At 44.7% G+C, this 27,261-nt stretch overlaps 1 protein-coding gene across 1 annotated transcript; it reads left to right on the top strand.

Annotated features, from left to right (window-relative positions):
• The first annotated feature begins 12 nt into the window (after positions 1-12).
• On the top strand, positions 13-26,324 carry ZP2 (zona pellucida glycoprotein 2). Its single transcript, XM_070955306.1, has 18 exons — positions 13-50; positions 143-201; positions 1,625-1,711; positions 1,938-2,032; positions 3,975-4,145; positions 6,288-6,332; positions 7,757-7,945; positions 10,699-10,795; positions 12,107-12,288; positions 13,417-13,549; positions 14,826-15,007; positions 15,704-15,795; positions 18,160-18,284; positions 20,805-20,994; positions 22,389-22,524; positions 23,701-23,797; positions 25,215-25,295; positions 26,194-26,324. Exons 1-18 carry the CDS (start codon positions 13-15, stop codon positions 26,322-26,324), a joined length of 2,130 nt encoding a protein of 709 aa, XP_070811407.1.
• Positions 26,325-27,261: the final 937 nt, after the last annotated feature.

Below are 27,261 nucleotides of genomic sequence, written 5' to 3'. Positions count from 1 at the left end.
TTTGCGGATAGGATGGGGCTGCCCGTGGGTTGGGCGCGTTGCAACGCGTGGTAACGTTTTATCAACTTTCTTAGGCTTGGGAAAGGGGCAGCCGGTCGTATGAATGCAGACAAGCTGAGTTTCTTTTGCTTTCTGCTTTTAGGCTCTTCCTTGGCTACTTTCTAAGCAGTATTTTTACCTCCGGAGCTCTCGATTTCCCAGGTAACGGGGATTTCTCTTTGTTTGAAATGGGATATTCCAGGAAATATCTCGGTTTCCCTCTGAAAAGTGTTGGGAACAAACTGGGTTTGCCCCTAAAGCTCAGGGTCTACAGCGCACTCTGTTTTTTTTCCCTGGCAAGCGCTCAAAACAATGTGCCAAACCATCAATTCTGGTTTATAATATAAACCATGGCTAATCCCTAACTGAACAAACTACAATTGCTCTGAGCATCTTGGGTTGCTGAGCCACAGTTTAGTCTCCTTCCTTTGGCTTAAGGTGGGGTGAAACCTTAAGACTTGGTGCTGTTAACCTGGTTTGATGGATTGAGTGAGTGCTGTTGGTGATGTAATCTCCTATTGCAGCCTAACCAGGATGCAACAGATATCTCCTGGTATCTTCAGGTGGGTCTGTTCTTGGAGCCAAACAATAGTAGTTAATATAGAGCAGAAATAGAAATAACTTAAAGAGTGAAGGTTTGGGTTGAAGGACTTTAACCAACATGGGCTTCATCGTTCATTACTTGCTGAGCGATATCTTCAGCACTTTGAACTTGGAAAGATGAAGTTTAGTTAGGTAGTTACAGGAAAGTCTTCCCCAGCTGGCTTGACTTGACACAGCTGGCTGGGGAATTTTGGGAGTTGAAGTCCACAAGTCTTAAGGTTGCCAAAGTTGACTATTCTTGGCCTAATGCAGGTTTCTGCAACCATAAACACTCTAAAGAGCCATTTGGATCCATTTCTCACAGAAAAGAAAACACCGGGAGCCACAAAACCCTTCCCGTGCCTGACTGTTTCTTGAGTGGCCACAAAACTAGCATGTGTAGTCTTTTGTTTTTTTTTTAATTTGATTTTTATGCCGCCCTTCTCTGGAGACTCAGGGCGGCTTACAATGCGTTAAGCAATCGCCTTCATCCTTTTGTATATTTATACAAAGTCAGCTTATTGCCCCCACAATCTGGGTCCTCAATTTACCTACCTTAGAAAGGATGGAAGGCTGAGTCAACCTTGAGCCTTGGCGAGATTCGAACTTACAGTAATTGCAGGCAGCTGGTCTTAATAACAGGGTGCTTTAGACCACTGTACTACCAAGGCTCTTAGTTGAATTAAACATTCTGTTTTCTTCTGAAACTTTTGTTTTCTTGGATTTATCCATGGTTGGCCTACTGGGGGTTGAAAAGCTCAATAAATTGTGTGTCGCACATTGGCGGTTGTGGCGCATATTTTGAGTGACAGGGAGCCGCAGCAGAGGGGTGAAAGAGCCACATGCGGCTCCAGAGCTGCAGGTTGCTGACCCCTGGCCTAATGGATATATGTGTCACGTGGAGATCTTGCTATAAGTATGGCTCTCAAACTCTGTGGTTCTACCTTGATCCGTTTTCTGGACAAGGGGTATCAAGAAAAGGTGGGCTTATCTTTTATGACAGGTACGGTGTCTTGCCACGATGACCCGTGGCGAATTTGGCTGCCAAAGGAAGTTGCCAACTTGAGCTCCTGGGACATAGACATTCTCGGTACGTTTGATCCTTCTTCAACAATTTGGACTCTTTGGTTTGAAGTGACGCTTTCAGGAATGGGTTGCATCTAACTCAAGCGTCTTCAAACTTGGCAAGTTTTAAGACTTGTGGACTTCGACTCCCAGAATTCCTGAGCTAACATGACTGGAGGAGGAATTCTGGGAGTTGAAGACCACAAGTCTTAAAGTTTGAAGGTCTAACCCTTTGGCTGGTTTTTCTACAGATGGCAGCGGGGATGACATGGAAGACTGCCGTTACCAAATTGACTACGGAAAGCAAGTGTTGATGGTTGGGCACCAAAACTGTACTGAAATGGAGGTATGCCGTTGAGGTGCTATGAATAATGTGGAGTGGGGAATTCTGGGAAGTTGAAGTTCCCACATCTTAAAGCTGCCAAGTTTGAAAAAAGACTGATGCTAAAGCAAGGGATCTCCAAACTTGGCAATTTTTAAGACTTGTGTGGACTTCAACTTCCAGAATTCCCCAGCCAGCATGGGGAATTGAATGGTGTTGAAGTCCACAAACCTTAATATTACCAAGTCTGGAGACCCCTGTCTAAAGGATAAAGGGGTTGAATTAATCAAGAAGAGAAGCAACCTAGAACTAAGGAGAAATTTCCTGACTGTCAGAACAATTAATCAGTGGAACAACTTGCCACCAGAAGTTGTGGTTGCTCCATCCCTGGAGGCTTTTAAGAAGAGACTGGACAACCATTTGTCTGAAATGATACAGAGCTGTGATGGCGAACCTATGGCACGTGTGCCACAGGCGGCACGCGGAGCTATGTCTCCTGGCACGCCAGCTCAGCTCCGGCCAGCTGATTTTCAGGCCTTCCGGGCCCACCAGAAGTAGGGAAACAGGCCTCTGAAGGGGTGGGGAAGGCTGTTTTCACCCTCCCCAGATGCATAGAGAGGCTCTGGAGCCAGGTGAGAAAGAAAAATGGGCCTACCGGGCCATCACGTACCAGCAGCTGGGGGGGAGAGGGGGGTCGCGCACACATGCGCAGGGCAGGGCGTATAGAATTATGGGTGTGGGCACCCCCACCCCCAACCCCTTCCTGGCACGTGATGGCAAAAAGGTTAGCCATCACTGATACAGAGTCTCCTGCCTAAGCAGGGGGTTGGACTAGAAGACCTCCAAGGTCCCTTCCAACTCTGTTAGCCTGTTATCAGGAGTGGACTGCTGGGAGTTCGCAGGGGTTCGGGAGAACCTCTAGCTAAGATTCTGTGCAGTTTGGAGAACCCCCAAATCCCACTCCTGGCTGGTCCCACCCACCCCTCCCAGGAGTCCCCATGCGGCCCGTTTTGGATGCAGGTAAGTGCAGGGCGCGCACGGAGGATTGGGGAGGGCGAAAAACCAGCTCGGGAAGGCCGGAAGTTCGGGAGGGCCTCTGGAGCCTGGGGAGGCTGTTTTCGCCTTCCCAGAAGCTCGAGAAAAGCCTCCGGAACCCGGGGAGGGCAAAAACGCCCCTCCCTTGCCGTGGTGCAGGAGACTGGCTAGGCCACACCCACCGTGGCCATGCCCACTCAGCAACCGGGCAGAGAACCCCTTGCTAAAATTTTTGAAGCCCACCCCTGCCTGTTATTCTATTAAAATGCAGAAGAGGGTTTTTTTTTTTTTTTTAAAAAGAGGAAAAATATGGGCTAATTTTCAGAGCTTAGCAAAATTTGAACAATGGTGAAGCAATGATGTCACTTGGTGGACCGTCCAAATGCAAACAGATCAGGGGTGGGTTCTAAATTTTTTTACTACCGGTTCTGTGGGTGTGGCTTATTTTGTGGGTGTGGCTTGGAGGTCATGTGACTAGGTGGGCGTGCCTAGCTGGGCAGAGTCATTTCTGGAAGGTCCTCGCACTTACGACCAGTCCTCGCACTTACGACCCGACTCATTTGTTTGCTTTTAACACTGATCAGCTGTAGGACGGCCCTTTGAAGCCCCGCGGCAAGAGTTTAAACAGTTTTTTTCCCTCTAGTCATCAGCTGGGACTCAGGAGGCAGCAATAGATTGGGGGTGGGGCCAAATAAAAGGTAAGAATAATGTGGGGGGGGAGGGCGGGGGGAGAACCGGTTCGGTGACATCATATCGTCACCGCTACCGGCTCGGCTGAACCGGACCGAACCGGGAGGAACCCACCACTGAAACCGATGATGTGCTTTGTTGGGCTCTTGCGTGAACTGATGATAACTCTTCAGCGAAGGAATGGATCTGTTTGTGAAGTTTTGCTCTTCGGGAATTCACCAGCTTCGGTTTCTATTCCCAGGACAACAAGCCGCGCCTGAGATTCAGGTTGCAGTTCAACGACACAGAGGGGGTTCTTCGGCCCCAGAACGAAACGTACAGCGTCGACTGCGACACCATCCAGGCTGATGAAGCGTTTTCCGACAATGGCTTCGCCAGTGCTACTACAAACTGCACCAAAAACGTCATGGCAGTAAGTGGGAGGGGCAGCGTTGGCTGCCCATCACTCTGCTGAACACCTAATCCCCAAATATTGTCTTATCAGAGGTGGGTTTCAGCAGGTTCGGACCAGTTCTGGAGAACCGGAAGTGGAAATTTTGAGTAGTTCAGAGAACCGGTAAATACCACCACCGACTGGCCCCGCCGTCATCTATTTTCTGCCTCCCAAGGCCCAGCTGATTGGGAGGAAATGGGAATTTTGCAGTATCCTTCCCCTGGAGTGGGGTGGGAATAGATATTTTATTTATTTTATTTATTTATTTTATTAGTTTGATTTATATGCCGCCCTTCTCTGGAGACTCAGGGTGGTTTACAATGCTTTTAAGCAATAGCCTTCATACTTTTGTATATACCTGCTTAGTAGGGCTTTTTGCCCCCCCCTAAGCGGTGTTCTATTTTATACAAAGTCAGCTTATTGCCCCCACAAACCGGGTCCTCATTTTACCTACCTCGGAAGGATGGAAGGCTGAGTCAACCTTGAGCAATGTCCTTCTCCTGGAATGGGGTGGGAATGGAGATTTTACAGTATCCTTCCCCTGTCACGCCCACCAAGCCACGTCCACCGAGCCATGTCCACAGAACCGGTAGTAAAAAATTTTGAAACTCACCACTGGGTCTTATATATATTTTACTTTTATCCTTCTCATGTTAGTATCCTGATTATTATCACACTGTTGTTTTGCATGTAAACTGAGAGCTTCTGTGCTGGAGACAACTTCCTTGTGTGTCTATTCCCACTTGGCCAGATAAAGTATTCTATTCTCTATTCCAGTGATGACTAACCTTTTCCGGACCGAGTGCCCAAAGCACGCATGCACCCAAACCCCCAAAATGCAATGCGCGCATTTCCCCTGCGCATGCATGCATGCCCCCTGCCCCCCATGCATGCGTGTGGCCCCTCGCATGTACCATGCCCCCCATACATGCACATGCGTGCACCCCCGCACATGTCCTGCCCCCCACGCATGCACACGTGGGGTCCCCACAGGCGCCCCACCCCCCACCTATGCGCCTCAGAGACCTGATGATCAGCTGGCCAGTGGAAGGCGCTGAACTGGGGCACCGGTTCGCGTGCCCACAGAGAGGGCACGGCATGCCACTTGTGGCATGCATGACATAGGTGTGCCATCACAGCTCTATTCCATTCTCTATATTCTATTCTCTATTCTATTCTCTCTTATTCTCTCCTATTCCTATTTCATTCTATTTCCTTTGTTTTTGGGTTTTGGATATAGCGCCCCGTTTCCTCACCCTCTCCACGATGACGTCACCACCGGAAGTCTCCATTCTATTTCCTATTCCATTCCATTCCATTCCATTCCATTCCATTCCATTCCACTCCACTCCACTCCACTTTAAATTCTATTCTACTCTACTCTACTTTTTTCCTATTCCCTATTCTATTCTACTCTACTCTACTCTATTTTAAATTCTATTTACTCTACTCTACTCTTTCCCTATTCTCTACTCTACTCTACTCTACTCTACTCTACTCTACTCTACTCTACTCTACACTACTCTACTCTTTCCCTATTCCCTATTCTATTCTCCTCTCCTCTCCTCTCCTCTCCTCTCCTCTCCTCTCCTCTCCTCTCCTCCATTCTTCATTCCAATATCCTGGAATGGTGGCGCAGCAGACTAATAGCCTGTTATTATCATTCAGCTGCCTGCAATTACTGCTAGTTCAAATCTCCCCAGGCTCAAGGTTGACTCAGCCTTCCATCCTTTCTAAGGTAGGTAAATTGAGGACCCAGTTTGTGGGGGCAATAAGCTGACTTTGTATAAATATACAAAAGGATGAAGGCTATTGCTTAACGCATTGTAAGCCGCCCTGAGTCTCCGGAGAAGGGCGGCATATTAATCAAATTTAAAATGAATAAATAAATCTTATCCTACCCTACCCTTCTCTCTACTCTCTACTCTTACTCTCTTCTATTCCTCTTCTCTCTTCTAATTTATTTTGTGTTTGTTACGTGGCTTGTGTCTTCTGTTGTACAGATAGTCCTTGACTTACAACAGTTTGTTTCATAACCGTTCAAACTTCCATCTTGATTCTTTTCAAAGCATTGTGCTGTTTTGCTATTCATGCTCATATCCAAATATCTTCCACTTGTAGGTTACATTCCCAAGGCTGATTCCCAGTTTTCGGGATGAACTCACGGTATGTAATCCAACTTTCTCTCAGGCAAGCTAGCTGAATGGCATTTACCAATAAAATAACACTAGGGGGGAAAACAAATCTATACTCTGCCCACATGACTGGCTCATATTATAGCAGTGATTTATTTGATTGCAGTTGAGCATGTGGTTTAATCACAGCTATTGAGGCAAACTGCGGTTTAGTTGGGGGGGAAAAAAACCTGAATCTGTCTCCGTGATTTTAATTAGACTTCTTGATTATTTTTTTTCCCCAAGCCTTCGAAATGTATGCGTTGGCTGATAATGAAAGCACACAAATTAAGTCTGGGTGTTGTTTTTTTTTAGATTGCTGTTTGGAGTTTAAGATTTTAGGAGGCACAGATGGTGGAGATTTTTGAATATCTCCAAGGTCCCCTTCAATAAAATATCTTAATGTCAACATCCAGCTTGAAGTATCCAAATAAATGTCCAGAACCAATAAAAGTCTCGAGGCAAAACTAACTCCGAGATTCCCAGGCATTAGTTCATAGTATTAAACAATGATTTTCCCAGCCAAAACCCCAAGGCTTCCATTTTGACCAAGTAAACAAATTCTCTTTGTTATGCCTCGACTTCACACCTGTTAAGATGCTCTTGAAAAGTTGTTGTGACCTGCCAGCAGAGCTGGCAGCAAATTCAGACAGGTTGGGAAGGAACGTGGGCCAGTCCTGGAGTCTGGGGAAGGCTCGGACTATGGCTCTTGAGTCGGAGGCAGAGAGGGGGGCCAAGGCCTCTGGTGGTTCTTTCCTGTCCCTGGAGTCTCCGGATTCTGACATCGGCAAGGCAGAAGAACAGCGTCAGCCTGTTCCTAGTGTGCGCATACGCAGAGCTGCCAGGAGACAGGAACAATTAAGGAAACAGGGTCGACTTGGGAGTAAGGCTTGGAGATGATTGGCCCCTCCTATAAGACATAAAAGAGAAGCGAACGGGACGGGAGCTTTTTGCAGGAAGCAATTAGTTCATCTGGTCGATTCAAGATTTGAAACTTCTGTTTGTGACTCTGTGCCAAGTTTGGCCTTGTCCTGCGTCTGGCAATTAGCTCTTTGGCAGCGTTCCTCGTGAGATAAGGTGGGTGTTGATAACCTTCCTCTGAAAGGCTTTTTATCAAGCCTTGCGGACTGTAAATGAAAGTAATTCACAGCCGTATGCATTAAAGAGGTTTGCCGGGACTACGTTTTGCTGTTTTAATTTCTAAGGAAGCCTAGGTCGGAACAAAAGTTTCCAGACACACTCAAGCTTCAAGCTGGAGCTGCAGAAGTTTCGTTTCTCTAGTTAACCCGCTTGTAAGCAACATCAGAACGGAATGCTTTTAAAAGCGGTGTCTGAAATTGGAGACAGATTCTGAAACGTGGTTATTGCAAACCTGTCTTGATCCAAGATCTTTCTTAATGTGGTGGCTTTTTATAGGCTGGCCGGCCTGGAATGGGGCCTGAAATGGCATCTCTAATGGAGTGGATCGTATCGATCGAGGATAATGGCCGGATCCATCATTTGAGTCTCAGGCAGGCGATTCAACAGGGCTACACATTCTTTTCCGATGCCAGTGATATCATCATCCAAGTCCCGTTTAATGCAAGAGGAGTTGCAGTTTACAAGGTACAAGAAATGAGAAATAGAGCTATAGGTGCCAGGATACAGGTAGTCCTCGACTTACAACAGCTTGTTTAGTGACCGAAGTTGCAACGTCATTGAAAAAAGTGACCGATGACCATTTTTCACACTTACGACTGTTGCATCATCCCCCCCCCATGGTCACGTGATCAAAATTGAGATACTTGGCAACTGGCTCATATTTATGACGATTTCAGTGTCCAGGATCATGTGATCCCCTTTTTTGACCTTCTGACAAGTAAAGCAGGGGTGAAATCCAGCAGGTTCTGACAGGTTCTGGAGAACCGGTAGCGGAAATTTTGAGTAGTTCAGAGAACCGGCAAATGCCACCTCTTTCCAATATCCTTCCCCCAGGAATGGGCTGGGAATGGAGATTTTGCAGTATCCTTCCCCCAGGAATGGGGTGGGAATGGAGATTTTGCATTATCCTTCCCCCAGGAACGGGGTGGGAATGGAGATTTTGCAGTATCTTTCCCCTGGATTGGGGAGGGAATAGAGATTTTGCAATATCCTTCCCCCAGGAATGGGGAGGGAATGGAAATTTTACAGTATCCTTCCCCTGGAGTGGGGTGGGAATGGAGATTTTGCAGTATCCTTCCCCTGCCATGCCCGCCATGCCATGCCCACCAAGCCATGCCACGCCCACCAAGCCATGCCCACAGAACTGGTAGTAAAAAAATTTGGATTTCACCACTGAAGTAAAGTCAATGGGGAAGTGTGATTCATTTAACAACTGCAGGAAGAAAAATCGTAAAATGCAGCAAAACTCACTTAACAACAGTTTTACTTAGGAATAGAAATTTTGAGCTGAGTTGTGTTCGTAAGTCAAGGACTGCCTATAAATTCCTCATGTTTGGTATTACTTCTCCAAGACTGAGCTTTGAGGAAAGTGCTTTGTCGTTAATAATTGGATTATTATGGATTTATGATTATTTTTGCTTATTTGACGAACGTTTTTAGAATAGGTGGCCTCTACATTGATTGGTTTTTATTTTTTGTCTTGTTTTTATCCTGCCTTTATTATTTTATAGGTAACTCAAGGTAGCAAACATTACCTAATATTTCTTCCTCTTGCTATTTTCTCCACAACAACAATCCTGTGAGGTGGGTTGGGCTGAGGGAGAGGGACTGGCCCAATGTCACCTAGCCAGCATTCATGGCTAAGGCGGGACTAGAACTCTCAGTCTCCTGGTGTTTGGCCCAAAGTCACCCAACTGACTTTCATGCTAAAGTTGGGACTAGAACTTACCATCTCCTGGTAAATTCACTCAATCTCCCAGTTGGCTTTCATGGCTAAGGTGGGACTAGAACTCTCAGTCTCCTGGTGATTGGCCCAAAGTCACCCAACTGACTTTCATGCTAAAGTTGGGACTAGAATTTACCATCTCCTGGTAAATTCGCTCAAAGTCTCCCAGTTGGCTTTCATGGCTAAGGCGAGACTAGAACTCTCAGTCTCCTGGTGATTGGCCCAAAGTCACCCAACTGACTTTCATGCTAAAGTTGGGACTAGAATTTACCATCTCCTGGTAAATTCGCTCAAAGTTGCCCAGTTGGCTTTCATGGCTAAGGTGGGACTAGAACTCTCAGTCTCCTGGTGATTGGCCCAAAGTCACCCAACTGACTTTCATGCTAAAGTTGGGACTAGAATTTACCATCTCCTGGTAAATTCGCTCAAAGTCTCCCAGTTGGCTTTCATGGCTAAGGCGAGACTAGAACTCTCAGTCTCCTGGTGATTGGCCCAAAGTCACCCAACTGACTTTCATGCTAAAGTTGGGACTAGAACTTACCATCTCCTGGTAAATTCGCTCAAAGTCTCCCAGTTGGCTTTCATGCCTAAGGTGGAACTAGAACTCTCAGTCTCCTGGTGATTGGCCCAAAGTCACCTAACTGACTTTCATGCTAAAGTTGGGACTAGAACTTACCATCTCCTGGTAAATTCGCTCAAAGTCTCCCAGTTGGCTTTCATGCCTAAGGTGGAACTAGAACTCTCAGTCTCCTGGTGATTGGCCCAAAGTCACCCAACTGACTTTCATGCTAAAGTTGGGACTAGAACTTACCATCTCCTGGTAAATTCGCTCAAAGTTGCCCAGTTGGCTTTCATGGCTAAGGCGGGACTAGAACTCTCAGTCTCCTGGTGATTGGCCCAAAGTCACCCAACTGACTTTCATGCTAAAGTTGGGACTAGAACTTACCATCTCCTGGTAAATTCGCTCAAAGTCTCCCAGTTGGCTTTCATGGCTAAGGTGGGACTAGAACTCTCAGTCGCCTGGTGTTTGGCCCAAAGTCACCCAACTGACTTTCATGCTAAAGTTGGGACTAGAACTTACCATCTCCTAGTAAATTCGCTCAAAGTCTCCCAGGTGGCTTTCATGGCTAAGGCAGGACTAGAACTCTCAGTCTCCTGGTGTTTGGCCCAAAGTCACCTAATTGACTTTCATGCTAAAGTTGGGACTAGAACTTACCATCTCCTGGTAAATTCGCTCAAAGTCGCCCAGTTGGCTTTCATGGCTAAGGCGGGACTAGAACTCTCAGTCTCCTGGTGATTGGCCCAAAATCACCTAACTGACTTCCATGCCTAATGGTAATGTTCTATGAGATAATGGTGATGATGTAGTGATGGACAACTTTTCACTTTAGTGGTTTGGGGAAAGTGTCAAGACCTGCTTTAGGATTGGATATTGCCATAAGAAAAGTTTCTAGAAGGTTAAAAGCATGAAACGTTACCATATGTCTTTCAGGAAGGTGACCACGTGTTGTACACGGTAGCCATCAAGCTAACTTATGGGCCACCAGAGCAGCGCCTGACTCTGGAATCAAGAATGATCTGCGCCCCAGGTGAAAACTTTCTTTCCAACGTTCTGCTTCTAAATCAGATATGGAGATGCTGGCTTCAAACTTGGGTGTTCCATCCGTAGCTTTTCCATGTTCTTCCTCATAAATGAGACTCCTCCTATCCATTCCTTTAACTTATGCATTTTTGTCATGAAAAAAGAACCGTATTTTCCCTTATCTTCCTTTCTTGATCCGAGTTTATTTTCTGATAGGGTAGGAAAGTGGATGAATGGAATTCTGACAAAGCTGAACTCAGAAAATATACAAAACCTGAATACGATTTGGGACTTAGCATGTTATCATAATCCTAAATTTATTTGTCAAGCATATATAAGATGACAGGTAAAAATATAAACATAATTTGAATACATGAAAAGAGTAAGTAAAAAGGAATATTAGGACAGGGACCGTGCACTTATGCACGCCCCTTATAGACCTCTTAGGAATGGGGTGAGGTCGACAGTAGACAGGTTAAGGTTAAAAGTTTTGGGGGTTTGGGGAAGAAACTACAGAGTCAGGTAGTGCATTCCAGGCATTGACCACTCTGTTACTGAAGTCATATTTTCTGCAATCGAGTTTGGAACGGTTTACCTTGAGTTTGTATCTATTATTTGCTCGTGTATTGTTGTGGCTGAAGCTGAAGTAGTCATTGACAGGAAGTACATTGTGGCAGATAATTTTATGTACTACGCTTAGGTCAGACTGAAGTCGGCGTAGTTCTAAGTTGTCTAAGCCCAAAATTTGGAGTCTGGTGACAAAAGGTATTTTATTGCGGTTAGAGAAATGGAGGACTCTTCTTGTGAAATATCTCTGGATACTCTTGATTGTATTTATGTCCGATATGCAGTGCGGGTTCCAGACAGATGAGCTGTATTCAAGAATTGGTCTAGCAAATGTTTTGTATGCTCTAGTTAGTGGTACAACATTACCAGAGAAGAAGCTACGCAAGATTAGGTTAACAACTCTTAATGCCTTTTTGGCAAAGTTGTTACAGTGGGCTCGGGCACTTAGATCTTTAGAAATGAGTACTCCAAGGTTGTAAATGCAACAAGTATGGTTTGTAAATTCATGGTTTATGTTACTACATTAGGCCTGAACATAGTAATGGGATTATTGAACCAACCAGATTAACATAACATAGTTGGTGTCATGTTGACAGCCCATAATTCTTCGGAAGAGGTATATTATGCAAGCTTCTTATCAGGATTGAAGCTCTTCTTGAAGAACCTCAACATGTAGAAGATCATCAAAAATTGGAGAAGAAAAATTGGTTTGGAAAATCTTCAATCTTTCCCCCCCCACCCAACTTTTCAGGCCCAGCAATCTGTAATTCGACCCACATGATGGTGATTCTCCCAGCTTTCCCAGGAAAATTGACAGATGTCAGTCTGAATGAGAAGAACATTCCGGTACACCAACTTCAAGCCAATGGGATTGGTGTGGATACCAGAAAAGGAGTGAAGTTGTATATTCCCAAAAGAATTCTGAACACTCGAGTAAGTTCCTTGAGTCCGAGGACATATTTCTTGCGGCAAATGTTGGGGGTTGTTTTGAGGCTAGGGAATTCTGGGAGTTGAAGTCTACAAGTCTTAAAGTTACCAAAGTTGGAAATCCCTGCTCTTAAAGGTACAAGAGCTGGCTGGAGAATTCTGGGAATTGAAGTCCACTCTTAAAAGTGTCCTGGGTTCAATAACCTACCTTGAGTGTACCTCAATAGGATCATCAGTTGATTAACCATCAGTTCTGTTATTTTAATTTTATTTTTAATCAATATAAGTGCTTAATGAACATTGCATTGCCTGAGTCATTTTGCTTGTACAGTATAATAATAATAATAATAATAATAATAATAATAATAATAATAATAATAATATAATATATTGATTATATCTATTATCTATTTAATAATATATTATTAAATAATAATATATTTAAATAATAAATGGCTATGGATGAAACATGCAACGGTATCCATTATCATCGGGGCACTTGGTACCATGTCCAAGAATTTTATAAGATACATCAACAAATTGCAGCTTCCTGCAATAACAAAAGCAGAACTGCAAAAAACTGCGCTACTTGGAACATCGTACGTCTTAAGAAGGTACTTAGTTGATACCTAGGACGCTGGCACCAACCCTTATCAACCATTAGCACCAGTCAATGGTATTTGTGATGCATTTTTAAATGTTCAGTTGACTGAATTTCTTGTTTAATGAATAAAGATAATAATATAATAATAGTAATAGTAATAGTATATTATTTACTAACATATAATAATCTTTCATTATTCACATGTGCATAGTAATAATCTTTCATCTTCTAATTTCTACTTCTGCCATCTAGCCATTGATAAAACAAATCCCGTTAAAAAGTATTCTGTTTCTTCCTTGTCCTTTATTTTTAGTGTCAATCTATCTATCTCTGCACAGTCTAATACCTTTTTGATTATATTCTCATCTGTAGGAGTATCCTCATTCTTCCAATGTTGTGAAAATACAATTCGCGCCACTGTCAACACATGTAATATTAAATGCTTAACCATCAGCTCTAACCACTCCTCTGTGTTAAAGTTGAAACTCTGATGAAAGCAGTGGAATAATTTTATCTCTCTGATTTTCCAGGCCTACAGAGATCACGACTGCTCAGGTTTTCAGTTGTACGTTGAGTCCTTGACGTTGAATTTTGACTACGGTGGCGAAATAGCCACCATGGTTAGCTATCCAGAATGCCCTTGTGAACAAAATGCACCAATAGGTGAGGATTTTAACATCGGTCTTAAAGATAGATCTTTGAATGTGGCCTGCGAAGGGTTAAACATGCTATCATAGTTATAGGTCAACCATCTTCAGAAGCCTCAATGCAGAGAACATGCCACTTCCATCTTTCTACTTCAATTGACAAAAACTCACACACCTTTCTGCCTTATTAGCACATTTTCTGGCCAAAAAATTGATATGTGCTTGGTTTTCCTGCTGAATTTAGATCTTTTAGCAATTTCTCCCTCCTTTTCTCTCCCCCCCACAAGTGATAAAGCTATAATTTTGGGCCTGCTTTCTCTGTGGATTGGATGTTGGGGTTTTATATTTAAGCTAACAGGCCTATCTGTACTATAAAATATGTTAAATATGTTATTAGTCTCTCTGGGAGGTCCATCATAACTTCAAATGGTCACCGTGAGAACTATCTGTAGTAAAATATGTTCAATATGTCATAAGTATCTCTGGGGAGATCCATTGTAACTTTGAATGGTTGATAAGTGAGGATTATATGTATCTGTATGTTAAATATGTTGTAAGTATCTGGGATAGTCCATTGTACCGTCAAATGGTGAGAACTATCTATAGTAAAATATGTTCAAAAAGTCATAAGTATCTCTGGAGAATCCATCATAACATCGAGTGATCTTTAAGTGAGAACTATCTGTTCTAAAATGTGTTAAATATGTCATAAGTCTCTCTGGAAGGTCCATCGTAACTTCAAATGGTCACTAACTGAGAACTATCTGTGGTAACATATGTTCAATATGTCATAAATATCTTGGGGGAATCCATCGTAATGTTGAGTGGTCACTATGTGAGAACTATCTGTGGTAAAATATGTTCAATATGTCATAAATATTTTTGGGGAATCCATCGTAATGTTGAGTGGTCACTATGTGAGAACTATCTGTGGTAAAATATGTTCAATATGTCATAAATATCTTTGGGGAATCCATCGTAATGTTGAGTGGTCACTATGTGAGAACTATCTGTGGTAAAATATGTTCAATATGTCATAAATATCTTTGGGGAATCCATCGTAATGTTGAATGGTCACTAAGTGAGGACCATCTGTACTAAAAAAGGGCCAAAATCAGACAGACATTGTTGATGTTCCTTAGTTGGGTAATAAAATGTCTGCAACCAACCAACCAACCTCCCTCAAGAAGACCAAAAACTTCCCGATTCCACCCTGAGGTACAGATATCCTCTTCAGTTGAACTCATTGTGGCTTATCATGGTGTATGACTTGATCCCCAACTTCCTTACAGTCACCATATGCACTCAAGACGGACACATGGATTTTGAGATAGCGAGCAGCAGTACGAAACCGGACTTAAACCTGGATACCCTCAGGCTTAGAGACCCAACCTGTGGGCCCGTCTACTGGTCGGCTTCGAAAGACCGAGTCCACTTCCATGTGCCACTGAACGGTTGCGGGACCACGGTGAAGGTGAGGTCCTCCTTCAGATGAACCCAGTTGGTTCTCTTCCTTCACCGATACAGGTTGTCCTTGAATTATGACCACAATTGAGCTCCAAAGTTTTCTTGCTAAGGGAGACAACTGTTAAATGAATTTGCCTCATTTTACATCCTTTCATGCCACAGTTGTTAAGTGAATTACCACAGTAGTTAAGTTAGTAACATGGTTCTTAAATGAATTTGGCTTTCCCCGCTGATTTGGCAAAAGGGGATCACATGACCCCAGAATATTGCAACCGTCATAAAAATGAGTTGACAAGTGTCCGAATTTTGATCACGTGACCACAGGGGTGTTGCAGAGTGGTGCGGTGGCCTAGAGGTGGAGCTCTTGCCTCTTCGGAGGCTGTGAGTTCGATCCTAGGTAGAGGCAGCTATTTCTCTCTCTGGGCACAATGGGAATTTATCTGCTGAAAAAAACTCCACATTGGCGACAGGAAAGGCATCCGGCCAGTAAACACCCTGCTAGCTCCATTCAGTTGCGCAGGCTCCACCCCGCAAGGGATTATGGGGTTTTTAAAATGATGATGATGACCACAGGGGTGTTGCAATGGCCATAAGTGTGAAAAATGGTCATAAATCACTTTTTTTCAGTTCCATTGTAACTTCGAAGGTTCACTAAACGAATGGTTGCACTCCGAGAACTATTTGTACCCTTTTGCGATTCCAGGTTGTTGGTGAGAAGATGGTTTATGAAAATGAAGTGAGTTCCATTTGGCCAGATCAACCCCCACGCTGGATCTCCAGAGACAGCGATTTCAGGTGAATCTGGCTTGCCTTCTATGTGGCAATCAAGATGATGTAATTTTCTGTGGGTATTTGTGCTTTTTCCATTCGTGCGCAATTCCAGCAGAATTCGGGCTGCAAAGTATTGCTCAAGACCACCCATGCATTTTAGGATTGCAATGCTTTTTTTTTTTTTTTTTTTTGCAATATGCATTGATGATAAATGCAATAAAAATTTTTGATTTCGCCGATCGGCCCAGCCTCCAATCAGTAACTTTTGGAAGCGATGGATAACACCAAGAGCCTTGGTGGCGCAGCAGACTAAAGTGCTGTTAAGTAGCACCAGCTGCCTGCAATTACTGCAAGTTCAAATCTCACCAGGCTCAAGGTTGACTCAGCCTTCCGTCCTTCCGAGGGAGGTAAAATGAGGACCCGGATTGTGGGGGCAATAAACTGACTTTGTATAAAAAAGAACACCGCTTAGGGGTGTCCGAAAGCCCTACTAAGCAGGTATATACAAAAGTATGAAGGCTATTGCTTAACGCATTGTAAGCTGCCCTGAGTCTCCGGAGAAAGGGCGGCATATAAATCGAACCAATAAATAAATAAATAAAATTTAAATTCCGGGTTTATCACTCCGTGCAGAGTTCATTGTTTCGAAACTTGTGTGCAGACAATATTAATAAGAGTTTATGCCGTTGACCTAAATTATGTAACATTGATGTAGCTAAATTAATCCTGGATTGAATGAATAACCTCTCCCCGTTCTTCACGATTGAAAGCCAGATAACAAAAGAGATTTCAGAAAAACCCAACTCCTGCTTTTAAAAAAAAAAATCATAACTGGATAGTATGTCTCTGCCTTGTACGTGGCGATTTCTGCAACCAATCAATCCTTCAGCATTTTCAGTTAGGATGATCGTTTAAAGCCGGGTTTTTGTGCTATTGTGTAAATCGTGCATTTGAATGCACGCTAATCTTTAGGCTGTGATTGATCGACACGGCGGCTGGCTTTTATTTAACCCACTAAAGCCGAAATTCACATTATATGAATGTGGATGATGTGTAAACCCAGTCACGTAAGAAATAGGCTACAGTTCTTCAAATGCAAGAGGGCAAGAATAATAGAATTGAAGCGAGAGAGGTTTTCATTCTTTCCCCCCATTCCTCAATTGACTATGAAATGAGAATACTGCCGATCTGAGAGGGTGGGTTGCTTAAGAGGAGAAACTTTTGGCTAAAAACAACATTGGAAGACGTGTAACTCTGGCTGAACCTTGGCAGGGAAAATAAAATCTTTGAATGCAGATGAATTAGCAATAGCATTTACCGTACTTACATACCGCTTCACAGTGCTTTTACAGCCCTCTCTAAGCGGTTTACAGAGTCAGCCTTTTGTCCCCCCACAATCTGGGTCCTCATTTTACTGACCTCGGAAGGATGGAAGGCTTGAGTCAACCTTTTTTTTTTTTTTTTTAATTTGATTTATATGCCGCCCTTCTCCGGAGACTCAGGGCGGCTTACAATGCGTTAAGCAACAGCCTTCATACTTTTGTATATTTATACAAAGTTAGCTTATTGCCCCCACAAACTGGGTCCTCATTTCACCTACCTTAGAAAGGATGGAAGGCTGAGTCAACCTTGAGCCTTGGAGAGATTCGAACCAGCAGTAAATTGCAGGCAGCTGTGTTAATAACAGGGTGCTTAAACCACTGTACTATCAAGGCTCTTGAGCCGGTCAGGATCGAACTGCTGCCGTTTGGCAGAATTAGCCTGCAATACTGCATTTTAACCACTGCGCACCATGGATGGATGGATGGATGGATGGATGGATGGATGGATGGAAGGAAGGAAGGAAGGAAGGAAGGATGGAAGGAAGGAAAATAGCAATAACAATAAGACTTATATACCGCTTCACAGTGCTTTGACAGCCCTCTCTAAGCGGTTTACAGAGGCAGCCTTTTGCCCCCAACAGTCTGGGTCCTCATTTTACTGACCTCTGAAGGATATATATATATATTTAAATTTGATTTATATGCCGCCCTTCTCCGGAGACTCAGGGCGGCTTACAGTGCGTTAAGCAATAGCCTTCATCCTTTTTGTATATTTATACAAAGCTTATTGCTCCCACAAACTGGGTCCTCAATTTACCTACCTTAGAAAGGATGGAAGGCTGAGTCAACCTTGAGCCTGGCGAGATTCGATCTTACTTTAATTGCAGACAGCTGGTGTTAAATTACAGTGCTCTGTCTGTTGAGCTATCCAGGCTCAACAGACTTAAGTTTTAAAGGCTCAGATTTTCAAGATAACCTCACCATAAAGGTAGCATTAGTACTCAGGTTTTTGGTTACCTGTCCAGACTACCTCAAAGGGCTGACGTTACTCAACTTTTCTTTCCAGGTTGACCGTGGTTTGCTCATACGAGAGTGCCGATACTTCCTTGAATGTCAGGATAAACACATTTCCTCCTCCTGCGCCTGCAATCAACCAAGGTCCACTTTCTCTTCTTCTTCTCATTTATCCAGGTGAGACATTTTAATTCATGGCTAGGTGGTGGGAGGCATTTCTTCATTGCAGTTTTACGTCTTCATACTTCCGGTATCTAGAGCAGGGGTCAGCAACCTGTGGCTCTGGAGCCGCATGTGGCTCTTTCATCCCTCTGCTGCGGCTCCCTGTTGCTGGTTGGCACCACAATTTGGAGAGGAGTTTCAATTTAAGGCGGGGAAAGCATGGTGTTCCAGGAGGAGATTTTACGCCAAGGGGCGGGTTTTCTGGTCAGCTCCACAATTGATAGGGCTTTTGGTTAGGACAAGTAGAGGAAAAAGGACACCGCACTAGGAGGAGACTCTATGGTGGGGGAACAGGACTTCCGGTTGGCTCCAGAATTGAACGGGGGGCTTCCGGTTAGGACCTTTGTGGCTCTTTGAGGGTTTAAAGTTGCCGACCCCTGTTTCTCAACCTTGGCAACAATTAAGATAAGTGGACTTCAAAATTCCCAGCATGGCTGGCTGGGGGAATTCTGGGAATTGAAGTCCACACATCTTAAGGTCGCTAAGATTAAGAAACACTGATTTTAGAGAACCGGATTCTTTGTTTATGAAACTACTTGAACCTGCTTGCCACGGTGGTGCAGTGGTTAACATGCAGTACTGCAGGCTACTTCTGCTGACTGCTGGCTGACTACAATTCAGCAATTCGAATCTCACCAGGCTCAAGGTCGACTCAGCATTCCATCCTTCTGAGGTGGGTAAAATGAGGACCCAGATTTTTGGGGGCAAGTGGCTGATTCTGTAAACTGCTTAGAGAGGGCTGTAAAAGCACTGTGAAGTGGTATATAAGTCTGCTATTGCTTGGGAAGGAAGGGAGGGAGGGAGGGAGGGAGGGAGGGAGGGAGGGAAGGAAGGAAGGAAGGAAGGAAGGAAGGAAGGAAGGAAGGAAGGAAGGAAGGAAGGAAGGAAGTCGTGGTGCCACAGTGGTTAGAATGCAGAATTTCAAACTGACTCTGCCTACTGCCAGGAGTTTGATCCTGACTGACTCAAGGTTGACTCAGCCATCCATCCTTCTGAGGTGGGTAAAATGAGGACCCAGATTGTTGGTGGCAAGATGCTGACTCTGTAAACTGCTTAAGAGAGAGCTGTAAAACCCTGTGAAGCGGTATATAAATCTAATGCTATGGCTATTGCCAGAAGTTTCAGGTAGCATAGATCCAATGTATCCATAGTTATCTGGATGAAGCTCTTTAAAAATATCCAAAGGGTTAAATTTACACACTTTGTAATGATTTCTGTAATTTGCATAATGCCATCATTATAGAAATGAGCTAAATTGCTGCAAATGATGTCCTTTTGCTTTTAAAAGACATTGGGAAGAAAGAAAGTGCCCCCCTAATGGCCTATTTAAATTGAAGTCTCCTTCGGGTGTGCAATTAACGCACATAAACATAATTACGTGCACATTGTTTTTCATGTCTTCTTTCTACACAGCTCGTGCCTTAAAAAGGCTGCCGAACTAGAAAGCCGTACGTTTAAAAAGCTAAATTAAAATACAGCTGCCCGTATTAATATTTTTCCAATTTGGAAACCCTAACTTGAAATCCAGTTTTAACTGCCTGTGGAGCCCACGGGGATCGAAGTGATAAAATGAAATGGCGTGAAATAAAATTTGAAAAATGTGCTGAGAGAAATGGAGAAAATGGAGAAATGGAGAGAAAAAAAAGGACTTTAGAACCCTCGAACAACTAAATTTCTCAGTACATGCACTGGGGATTTTTGGAACTGGGTTAAAGAATGCTGGAGTCACGCTCTCTACATGGGGCTCCCCTTGAAGGGCACCCGGAGGCTCCAACTGGTCCAGAATGCGGCCACGCGGGTAGTCACAGGAGCTACCTGGCGCTCCCATATAACACCTCTCCTGCGTGAGCTGCACTGGCTCCCAGTGGTCTTCTGGGTGCGCTTCAAGGTGTTGGTTATCACCTTTAACGCGCTCCAAGGCATAGGACCTAGTTATCTTTGAGACCGCCTGCTGCTACCGATGACTTCCCACCGACCTGTGCGCTCCCACAGAGAGGGCCTCCTCGGGGTGCCATCAGCCAAACAATGCAGGCTGGTGACCCCCAGGGGGAGGGCCTTCTGTGTGGGGGCACCAACCCTCTGGAACCAGCTGCCCCCTGAGATAAGGAGAATCCAAGACCTTGGTGCCTTCCGCCGTGCCCTTAAAACTTTCTTTTTCCAGCAAGCCGGGCTGGCCAAACACTTTTTAAATGTTTTAATTGGTTTGTTACTGTTCTTAATTATGGGGCCAAATTTATATATATCTTTTAATGGTATTTTAATATTTGTACTCTATGTTTTTATGTGGCTGTACACCGCCCTGAGTCCTTAGGGAGAAGGGCGGTATACAAATTCAAAAATAAAATAAAATAAAATAAATAAAATAAATAAATGACAAATTGGAAGCAAAATCTTGACGCGATTGGATGGGTTGTTAGAATGCCACCAGAGTTGGCAACCAAGGAGCAGCTCCAGATATGGTTTCTTGTTTTGCAGATCAGTTCTACTCGGTTCCTTACACAGATGACCAATATCCACTTGTGAAATACCTGCGAGAGCCCATTTTCCTTGAGGTTCAAGTACTTAACCGAAATGACCCAAACATCCATTTAATGTTGGAGAACTGCTGGGCTACCCTCTCCTTAGAACCTACTTCTTTGCCACGCTGGAACATTGTGGTTGATGGGTAAATGGCCATTATTTTCTTCCTTTCTATTCATGTACTTAGTTGTATCCTGCCTCGTATTTGTAAATGTATCCAATTCGTTTTCTTCCTCCTATTTTCCACACAACAACAACCTTGTGAGGTGGGTTGGGCTGAAAAGAGAGGGACTGGCTCAAAGTCACCCAACTGGTTTTCATGCCTCAGGCGGGACTAGAACTCATCGTCTTCTGGTGATTGGCCCAAAGTCACCCAACTGGTTTTCATGCCTAAGGCGGGACTAGAACTCACCGTCTCCTGGTGATTGGCCCAAAGTCACCCAATTGGTTTTCATGCCTAAGGCGGGACTAGAACTCACAGTCTCCTGGTGATTGGCCCAAAGTCACCCAACTGGTTTTCATGCCTAAGGCGGGACTAGAACTCACCGTCTCTTGGTAATTGGCCCAAAGTCACCCAACTGATTTTCATGCCTAAGGCAGGACTAGAACTCACCATCTTCTGGTGATTGGCCCAAAGTCAACCAGCTGGTTTTCATCATGGCTAAGACGGGACTTGAACTCATCGCCTCCCACTTTCTAGCTTGGTGCCTTAACCACTAAATCAAACTTTCATGCTGGAAAAGGTAAAGGGGAAAGAGTCTTGAGCCTCTCACCAAATCGATCAAGATAAAAACCTGACCAAGTTGAACACGAAACCAGGTTTATGTTGTCTAAAGGTAATTGCGTTTCTACCTGATGCAGTTAAGGAACACCAGAATGAATGCAGCTGGAGAACCATTAGAGCGCGCATTCACGCTGAGTGTGTGGCACAAACCTTGTGCAAAAAGATGGTGTGAATTACAGAACCGTGAATTACGCAGCATTAGTTTGTAATAAGGGGACGCGGTGCCTCAGTGGCTAAGACACTGAGCTTGTCGATCAGAAGGGTCGGTAGTTCAGCGGTTCGAATCCCTAGTGCCGCGTAACGGGGTGAGTTCCCGTGACTTGTTCCAGCTTCTGCCAACCTAGCAGTTCGAAAGCAGGTAAAAAATGCAAGTAGAAAAATAGGGACCACCTTTGGTGGGAAGGGAACAGCGTTCCGTGCACCTTTGGCGTTGAGTCATGCCGGCCACATGACCACGGAGACGTCTTCGGACAGCGCTGGCTCTTCGGCTTTGAAATGGAGATGAGCAGTGCCCCCTAGAGTCAAGAACGACTAGCACATATGTGCGAGGGGAAACTTTACCTTTAGTTTGTAATAATACAGCCAGTCCCTAAAGACAGGATGATGATGATGATGATGATGATGATGATGATGATGATGATGATGATTTTGTAAAAATACACTGCTTGGCTGGTTGTTTCTAACCCATCCCCGCAGGTTTTCCAAAGAGAGAAGAATGCACATTTTATTAACGCTGATTTGCTTCTTTTCCATAGATGCGAATATGAACTTGACAATTACAAAACCATCTTCCATCCAGTCGGCCCGCCGGTCAGTTATGCTAATTTCCGCCAAAGATTTGAAGTGAAGGCATTTGCTTTTGTCTCCGACGGCAAAGCTCTTTCCAATCTGGTGAGTTTTGCTGCTGAAAATCCTTGCGAGATTGATTTCTTCCTGCTGGAACTGGGGCTCAATTGTGGTCATTAAGTTGAGGACTATCTATATAGCAGTTAGTGGATTATTTGTTCAGCTTTATTCTTGGGAGGAAGCTAAAACATATGAAGAACGGTTGCAGGAACTGGGTATGGCTATAGTCTTATGAAAAGAAGGACTAGGGGAGACATGATAGCAGTCTTCCAATATCTCAGCGGCTGCCCCAAAGAAGAGGGAGTCAAGCTATTCTCCAAAGCACCCAAAGAAGCAATGGGTGGAAGCTGATCAAGGAGAGAAGCAACCTAGAACTAAGGAGAAATTTCCTGACAGTTAGAACAATTCATCAGTGGAACAACCTGCCTCTAATAATAATAATAATAATAATAATAATAATAATAATAATAATAATAATAATAATAATAATAATAATAATAATAATTTTATTTCTATACCGCCCTTCTCCCGAAGGACTCAGGGCGGTGTACAGCCTATTTAAAAACACAGACAAAACAGCAATATAAAATTTAAAATAATTAAATAAATTGGCTCAGATTTAAAACCCTAAAAAATTTAAATACCCCAATTTAAAACTATTGTGTTGATAGTCCGGCCTGGCGGAACAACAGGGTCTTCAGTGCGCAGCGAAACACCCGGAGGTCGGAGATCTTACGAATTTCCGGGGGCAGTTCGTTCCACAGGGCTGGGGCTCCCACAGAGAAGGCCCTCCCCCTGGGTGTCGCCAGCCGACACAACTTGGCCGATGGCACCCGGAGGAGACCCTCTCTGTGGGAGCGAACTGGTGAAGTTGTGAATGCTCCAACACTGGAAGTTTTTAAGAAGATGTTGGATAACCATTTGTCTGAAGTGGTGGAGGGTTCTATTCTATTCTATTCTATTCTATTCTATTCTATTCTATTCTATTCTATTCTATTCTATTCTATTCTATTCTATTCTATTCTATTCTATTCTATTCCATTCCATTCCATTCCATTCCATTCCATTCCATTCCATTCCATTCCATTCCATTCCATTCCATTCCATTCCAGGCTCTATTGTTGTAAATTCATTGTAGATGTGGAGTAGCCCTACTGTGTCTTTTGCCTCTTAGTTGATCTACAGGAGCTGGTGGGCTGACAAACTTTCTTCTTCTCTTAGGTTTATTTTCATTGCAGCGTAATCATCTGTGATAGACATCATCCGGATTCTCCCCTGTGTTCTTCTCGGTGTCCTCGTTTTTCCAGAAAACGACGAGGTAAGGGGTTCATCCTCAAAGTTCTCAGTTGAGATAAAGGCCAAACAAAAAGAGACCTAAGAAGAATCAAATGTATGGCTAAGCTAGTGCCTCCTTTACATTTGTTTTCTGCATTTAACTCCAACCTGATTTCTTAATGTTTCTCAACCTTGGCAACTTTTTAAGAGATGCAGACTTCAACTCCCACAATTCCCCAGCCTGCATTCCCCCAGCCAATTCTGGGAATTGAAGTCCACACATCTTAAAATTGCCAAGGTTGAGAAACATTGTTCTAGATGGATTAATATTCTAAGCTGCCCAGATTTACCCTGTGGCCAATAAATCAGACAAGACGGAGAGACAGAGGAGAGCGGTGTGGTGGCCTAGAGGTGTGGTGGCCTAGTGGTGAAGACGCTCGTCTCCCATTCAGGAAGGTTGAGAGTTCAATCCTAGGTAGCGGCAGACATTTCTCTCTTGTGTGCAAAAGAAAAAAATATTTGCTGTGAATGCTTATTTGGTGTCAGGAAGGGCATCTGGCCAGTAAATGCTCAATTCCATCTAGTAGCCCTGGCTCTACCCTGAATTAAGGGATTACAGGGTCATAAAAAGGGATAGATAGATGGAGAGGTGGGTAGGTGGATGGATGGATGGATGGATGGATGGATGGATGGATGGATGGATGGATGGATAGATAGATAGATAGATAGATAGATAGATAGATAGATAGATACATATATACATACATACATACATACTGTTGTGGCCTGCCAGTGGCCTCCGCAGATCATGGCTGATCCCGACGACGAGGAGGCTGGTGTGGGGTTGCGCCAGCAGTCAGCGCTCGCGTCGGACAGCGAGGAGGCTGAAGAGGATGTGGTGCCAGAGGCAGAGACTCAGCCAGGGCCTTCAGAACCTCCAGAGGCTCCTTCAAGTGGAGAGAGTGAAGTGGAGGAGCCTCTCCTCAATGCTCGAGCACGCAGGGCTGCCAAAAGGCAGGAGTGGCTACTCAGGAGGAGGAGGTCTGTAGGGCTTGAGGATAATTGGCCACTCCCTTAGTCTATTTAAGTCGCATGCAGCTAGTGCTTTCTTGCTAGAAACAACGTCTCATTACTACAGAGCATCTTGGAGAGCGAGCGACTTCTCATATCTGGTTTTCTGGGCTGGTTGCCAACCTTTGTTGGACTTTGTTCTTAATAACTTTGATAAGGACCCTTTGCACGGGAAGCCTGCATTCTTGAAAGGGGTTTGTTTGGAATTAAACAGTGTTTGCGAAGCTTAGTGTGTGTCACATTCTCTGGGAATTTGAAGCTGGGGCAGAACACATACATACATACACCAAATCCCTAAGAATTCTGGGAGATGAAGTCCCATCGTACTAAAAAGTGGCTTTTTGGGTTGAGTAGTCTTATGGCAACAAAACACTATTTTCTGCTTTCAGAAGAGACAACGGAAAAGACCGCAGTTGTGACTCTGCCGCATGCTGTCATTTTGGTACCGGAGGAGCAATTTAAGATGCAAGGTACGTCATCCTTAATTATTGTAGCAATTGTGCCAAAGAGTCTGTTAGGCTTTTGGGTGCCCTTGGGGGCCAAGTTACACGAATGCAGCAGAGGGCAGAAGCAGCGCTGTGCTGAAAGTCAAAAAACAGAGAAGGATGAACAAGATACGAATTCCATCGCTGGAAGCTTTTAAGGATAGACTTGGACAGCCGTTTATCCGGAATGGCGTAGGGCAGAGATGGCTAACCTTTTTGCCATCGCGTGCCAGGAGCAGGAGGGGAGGGGAGGTCACGCATGCGGGCCCCCCGCTCCTGGCATGTGATGACACGGTGGGCCCGGTAGGCCTGTTTTTCTCTCTCCCCAGGCTCCAGAGCCTTTCTAGGAGCTTGGGGAGGCCAAAAAAAACACCCTTCCCCACCCACCCGGAGGCCCTCCGGAAGCCGGAAACGGCCCGTTTGCCAACTTCCGGTGGGACCGGAAGGCCCATTTTTTGCTCTTCCCCAGGTCCAGAGCCTTTCTAGGAGCTTGGGGAGGGTGAAAACGGCCTTCCCCACTCACCTGGAGGCCCTCCGGAGGCTGGAAACGGCCTGTTTGCCAACCTCCGGTGGGACCGGAAGGCCCGTTTTTTGCTCTTCCCCAGGCTCCAGAGCCTTTCTAGGGAGCTTGGGGAGGGTGAAAACAGCCTCCCCCCCCCCGGGAGGCCATCTGGAGGCCAGAAACAGTCCATTTGCCAACTTCCTGCCATGGTTTACCATCACGGGCGTAGGGCATCTCCTGCCTGGGCCAGGGGTTTGGACTAGATGACCTCTAAGGTCCCTTGCAACTCTTGTTCTTCTGTTATTCGCAGTTCTCTTTGCCGTGATGTCAAGCTGTTCATGTTCTCACCGTTTCTTATCTTTTTTGACCTCCTTCCCACAGGCCAGCAGAAGTTGAGCATCAAGGTGTGGATCGCTGTTTCTTCGATAAGTGTGTTTGCCCTTTTGACTACTATTGTGGTAGTCCTGGTTTTGTTATTCCGAAGGCGGAAAGGATCTGGCTTGATCAATTAAATAAAAAGATCCCTCGATTACCCAGGATCGTGTGTGGGTGAAGTGATTTCACTAAGCCATAATATGAGGGCTTGCTAGTGTCCTGACCTTAGGCTTCCTGAGACAGTAAAAAGCACACGATTAGTCCCCAAAACCCTCTTTTTATTTCAACGGCTGTGAATTCTATTCATTCACAGCCCGTAATGTGTCACAAAGAGTTGGTAAAGAGTCCCACAGAAGTCTGCCACAGTCCTTTGGGATAAGGCTGATAAGCACCCACCTTTATCTCCCTTGACACGCTGCCAAAGACCTAATTGGCAATTAGCTTTGCAAGGCTACATGGAGCACAGAGTCAAAACGGAGCTTCAGAATTTAAACTGACCAGCACAAACAAAGTTGCTTCCTGCAAAGGTTCATGTGCCTTTGCTTCCTCCTTTATGTCTTATGGGAGGGACCAATCACCTCCAAGCCTTACTCCCGAGTCGTCCCTTTTGTTTTAACTGTTCTTGCCTTCTGGCAGCTCTGCGCATGCGCGCACTGGGAACAGGCTCCCCCTGTTCCTCTGCCTCAATGATGTGCAACTCTGGAGGCAGCACATCACTCCCAGATGGCTCTGGCCCCCTCTCTGCCTCTCGTCTGAGCCTTCTCCAGATTCCAGGACTGGCCCATGTTTCTCCCCAACCTCCTCACTGTCGGACCACAACAGCTGGTAACTCTTTATGCTGTGTGAGAACCCATCCAGTTATGGCTTCCCTAAATAATCAAGGAACGAAACAAACCTGGGTAAGATCCAGACTGACCAGGCTTTCCAAATTTGGTGGGTTGCATGCCAGGCTTTTCTTCTTCTTTTGCAGTATAATTCTCTTGTAACGCTCTTAATTCTCGGAGATAAAATTCCTGCTTAACCATCCCTCTTAAATTGCTTCTTCAAAGGGTTGAGTTTCCCTCCTTCCTGCGT

This window comes from Pituophis catenifer, unplaced genomic scaffold (genome assembly GCF_029215685.1).
Source record: "Pituophis catenifer annectens isolate HBS135680 unplaced genomic scaffold, rPitCat1.0.hap2 SCAF_16, whole genome shotgun sequence".
NCBI lineage: Eukaryota > Metazoa > Chordata > Lepidosauria > Squamata > Colubridae > Pituophis > Pituophis catenifer.
Note: the sequence above shows the minus strand (reverse complement) of the source record. Positions and strands in the feature narration are given on the sequence as shown.

Excerpts from the sequence above, each read along its gene's own strand:
- ZP2 (XM_070955306.1), top strand. The coding sequence starts at position 13 with ATGGGGCTGCCCGTGGGTTGGGCGCGTTGCAACGCGTG. Across the intron at positions 7,946-10,698 it reads GAGGAGTTGCAGTTTACAAG|GAAGGTGACCACGTGTTGTA; the intron begins GTACAAGAAATG and ends TATGTCTTTCAG. Across the intron at positions 23,798-25,214 it reads TTTTTCCAGAAAACGACGAG|AAGAGACAACGGAAAAGACC; the intron begins GTAAGGGGTTCA and ends TTCTGCTTTCAG.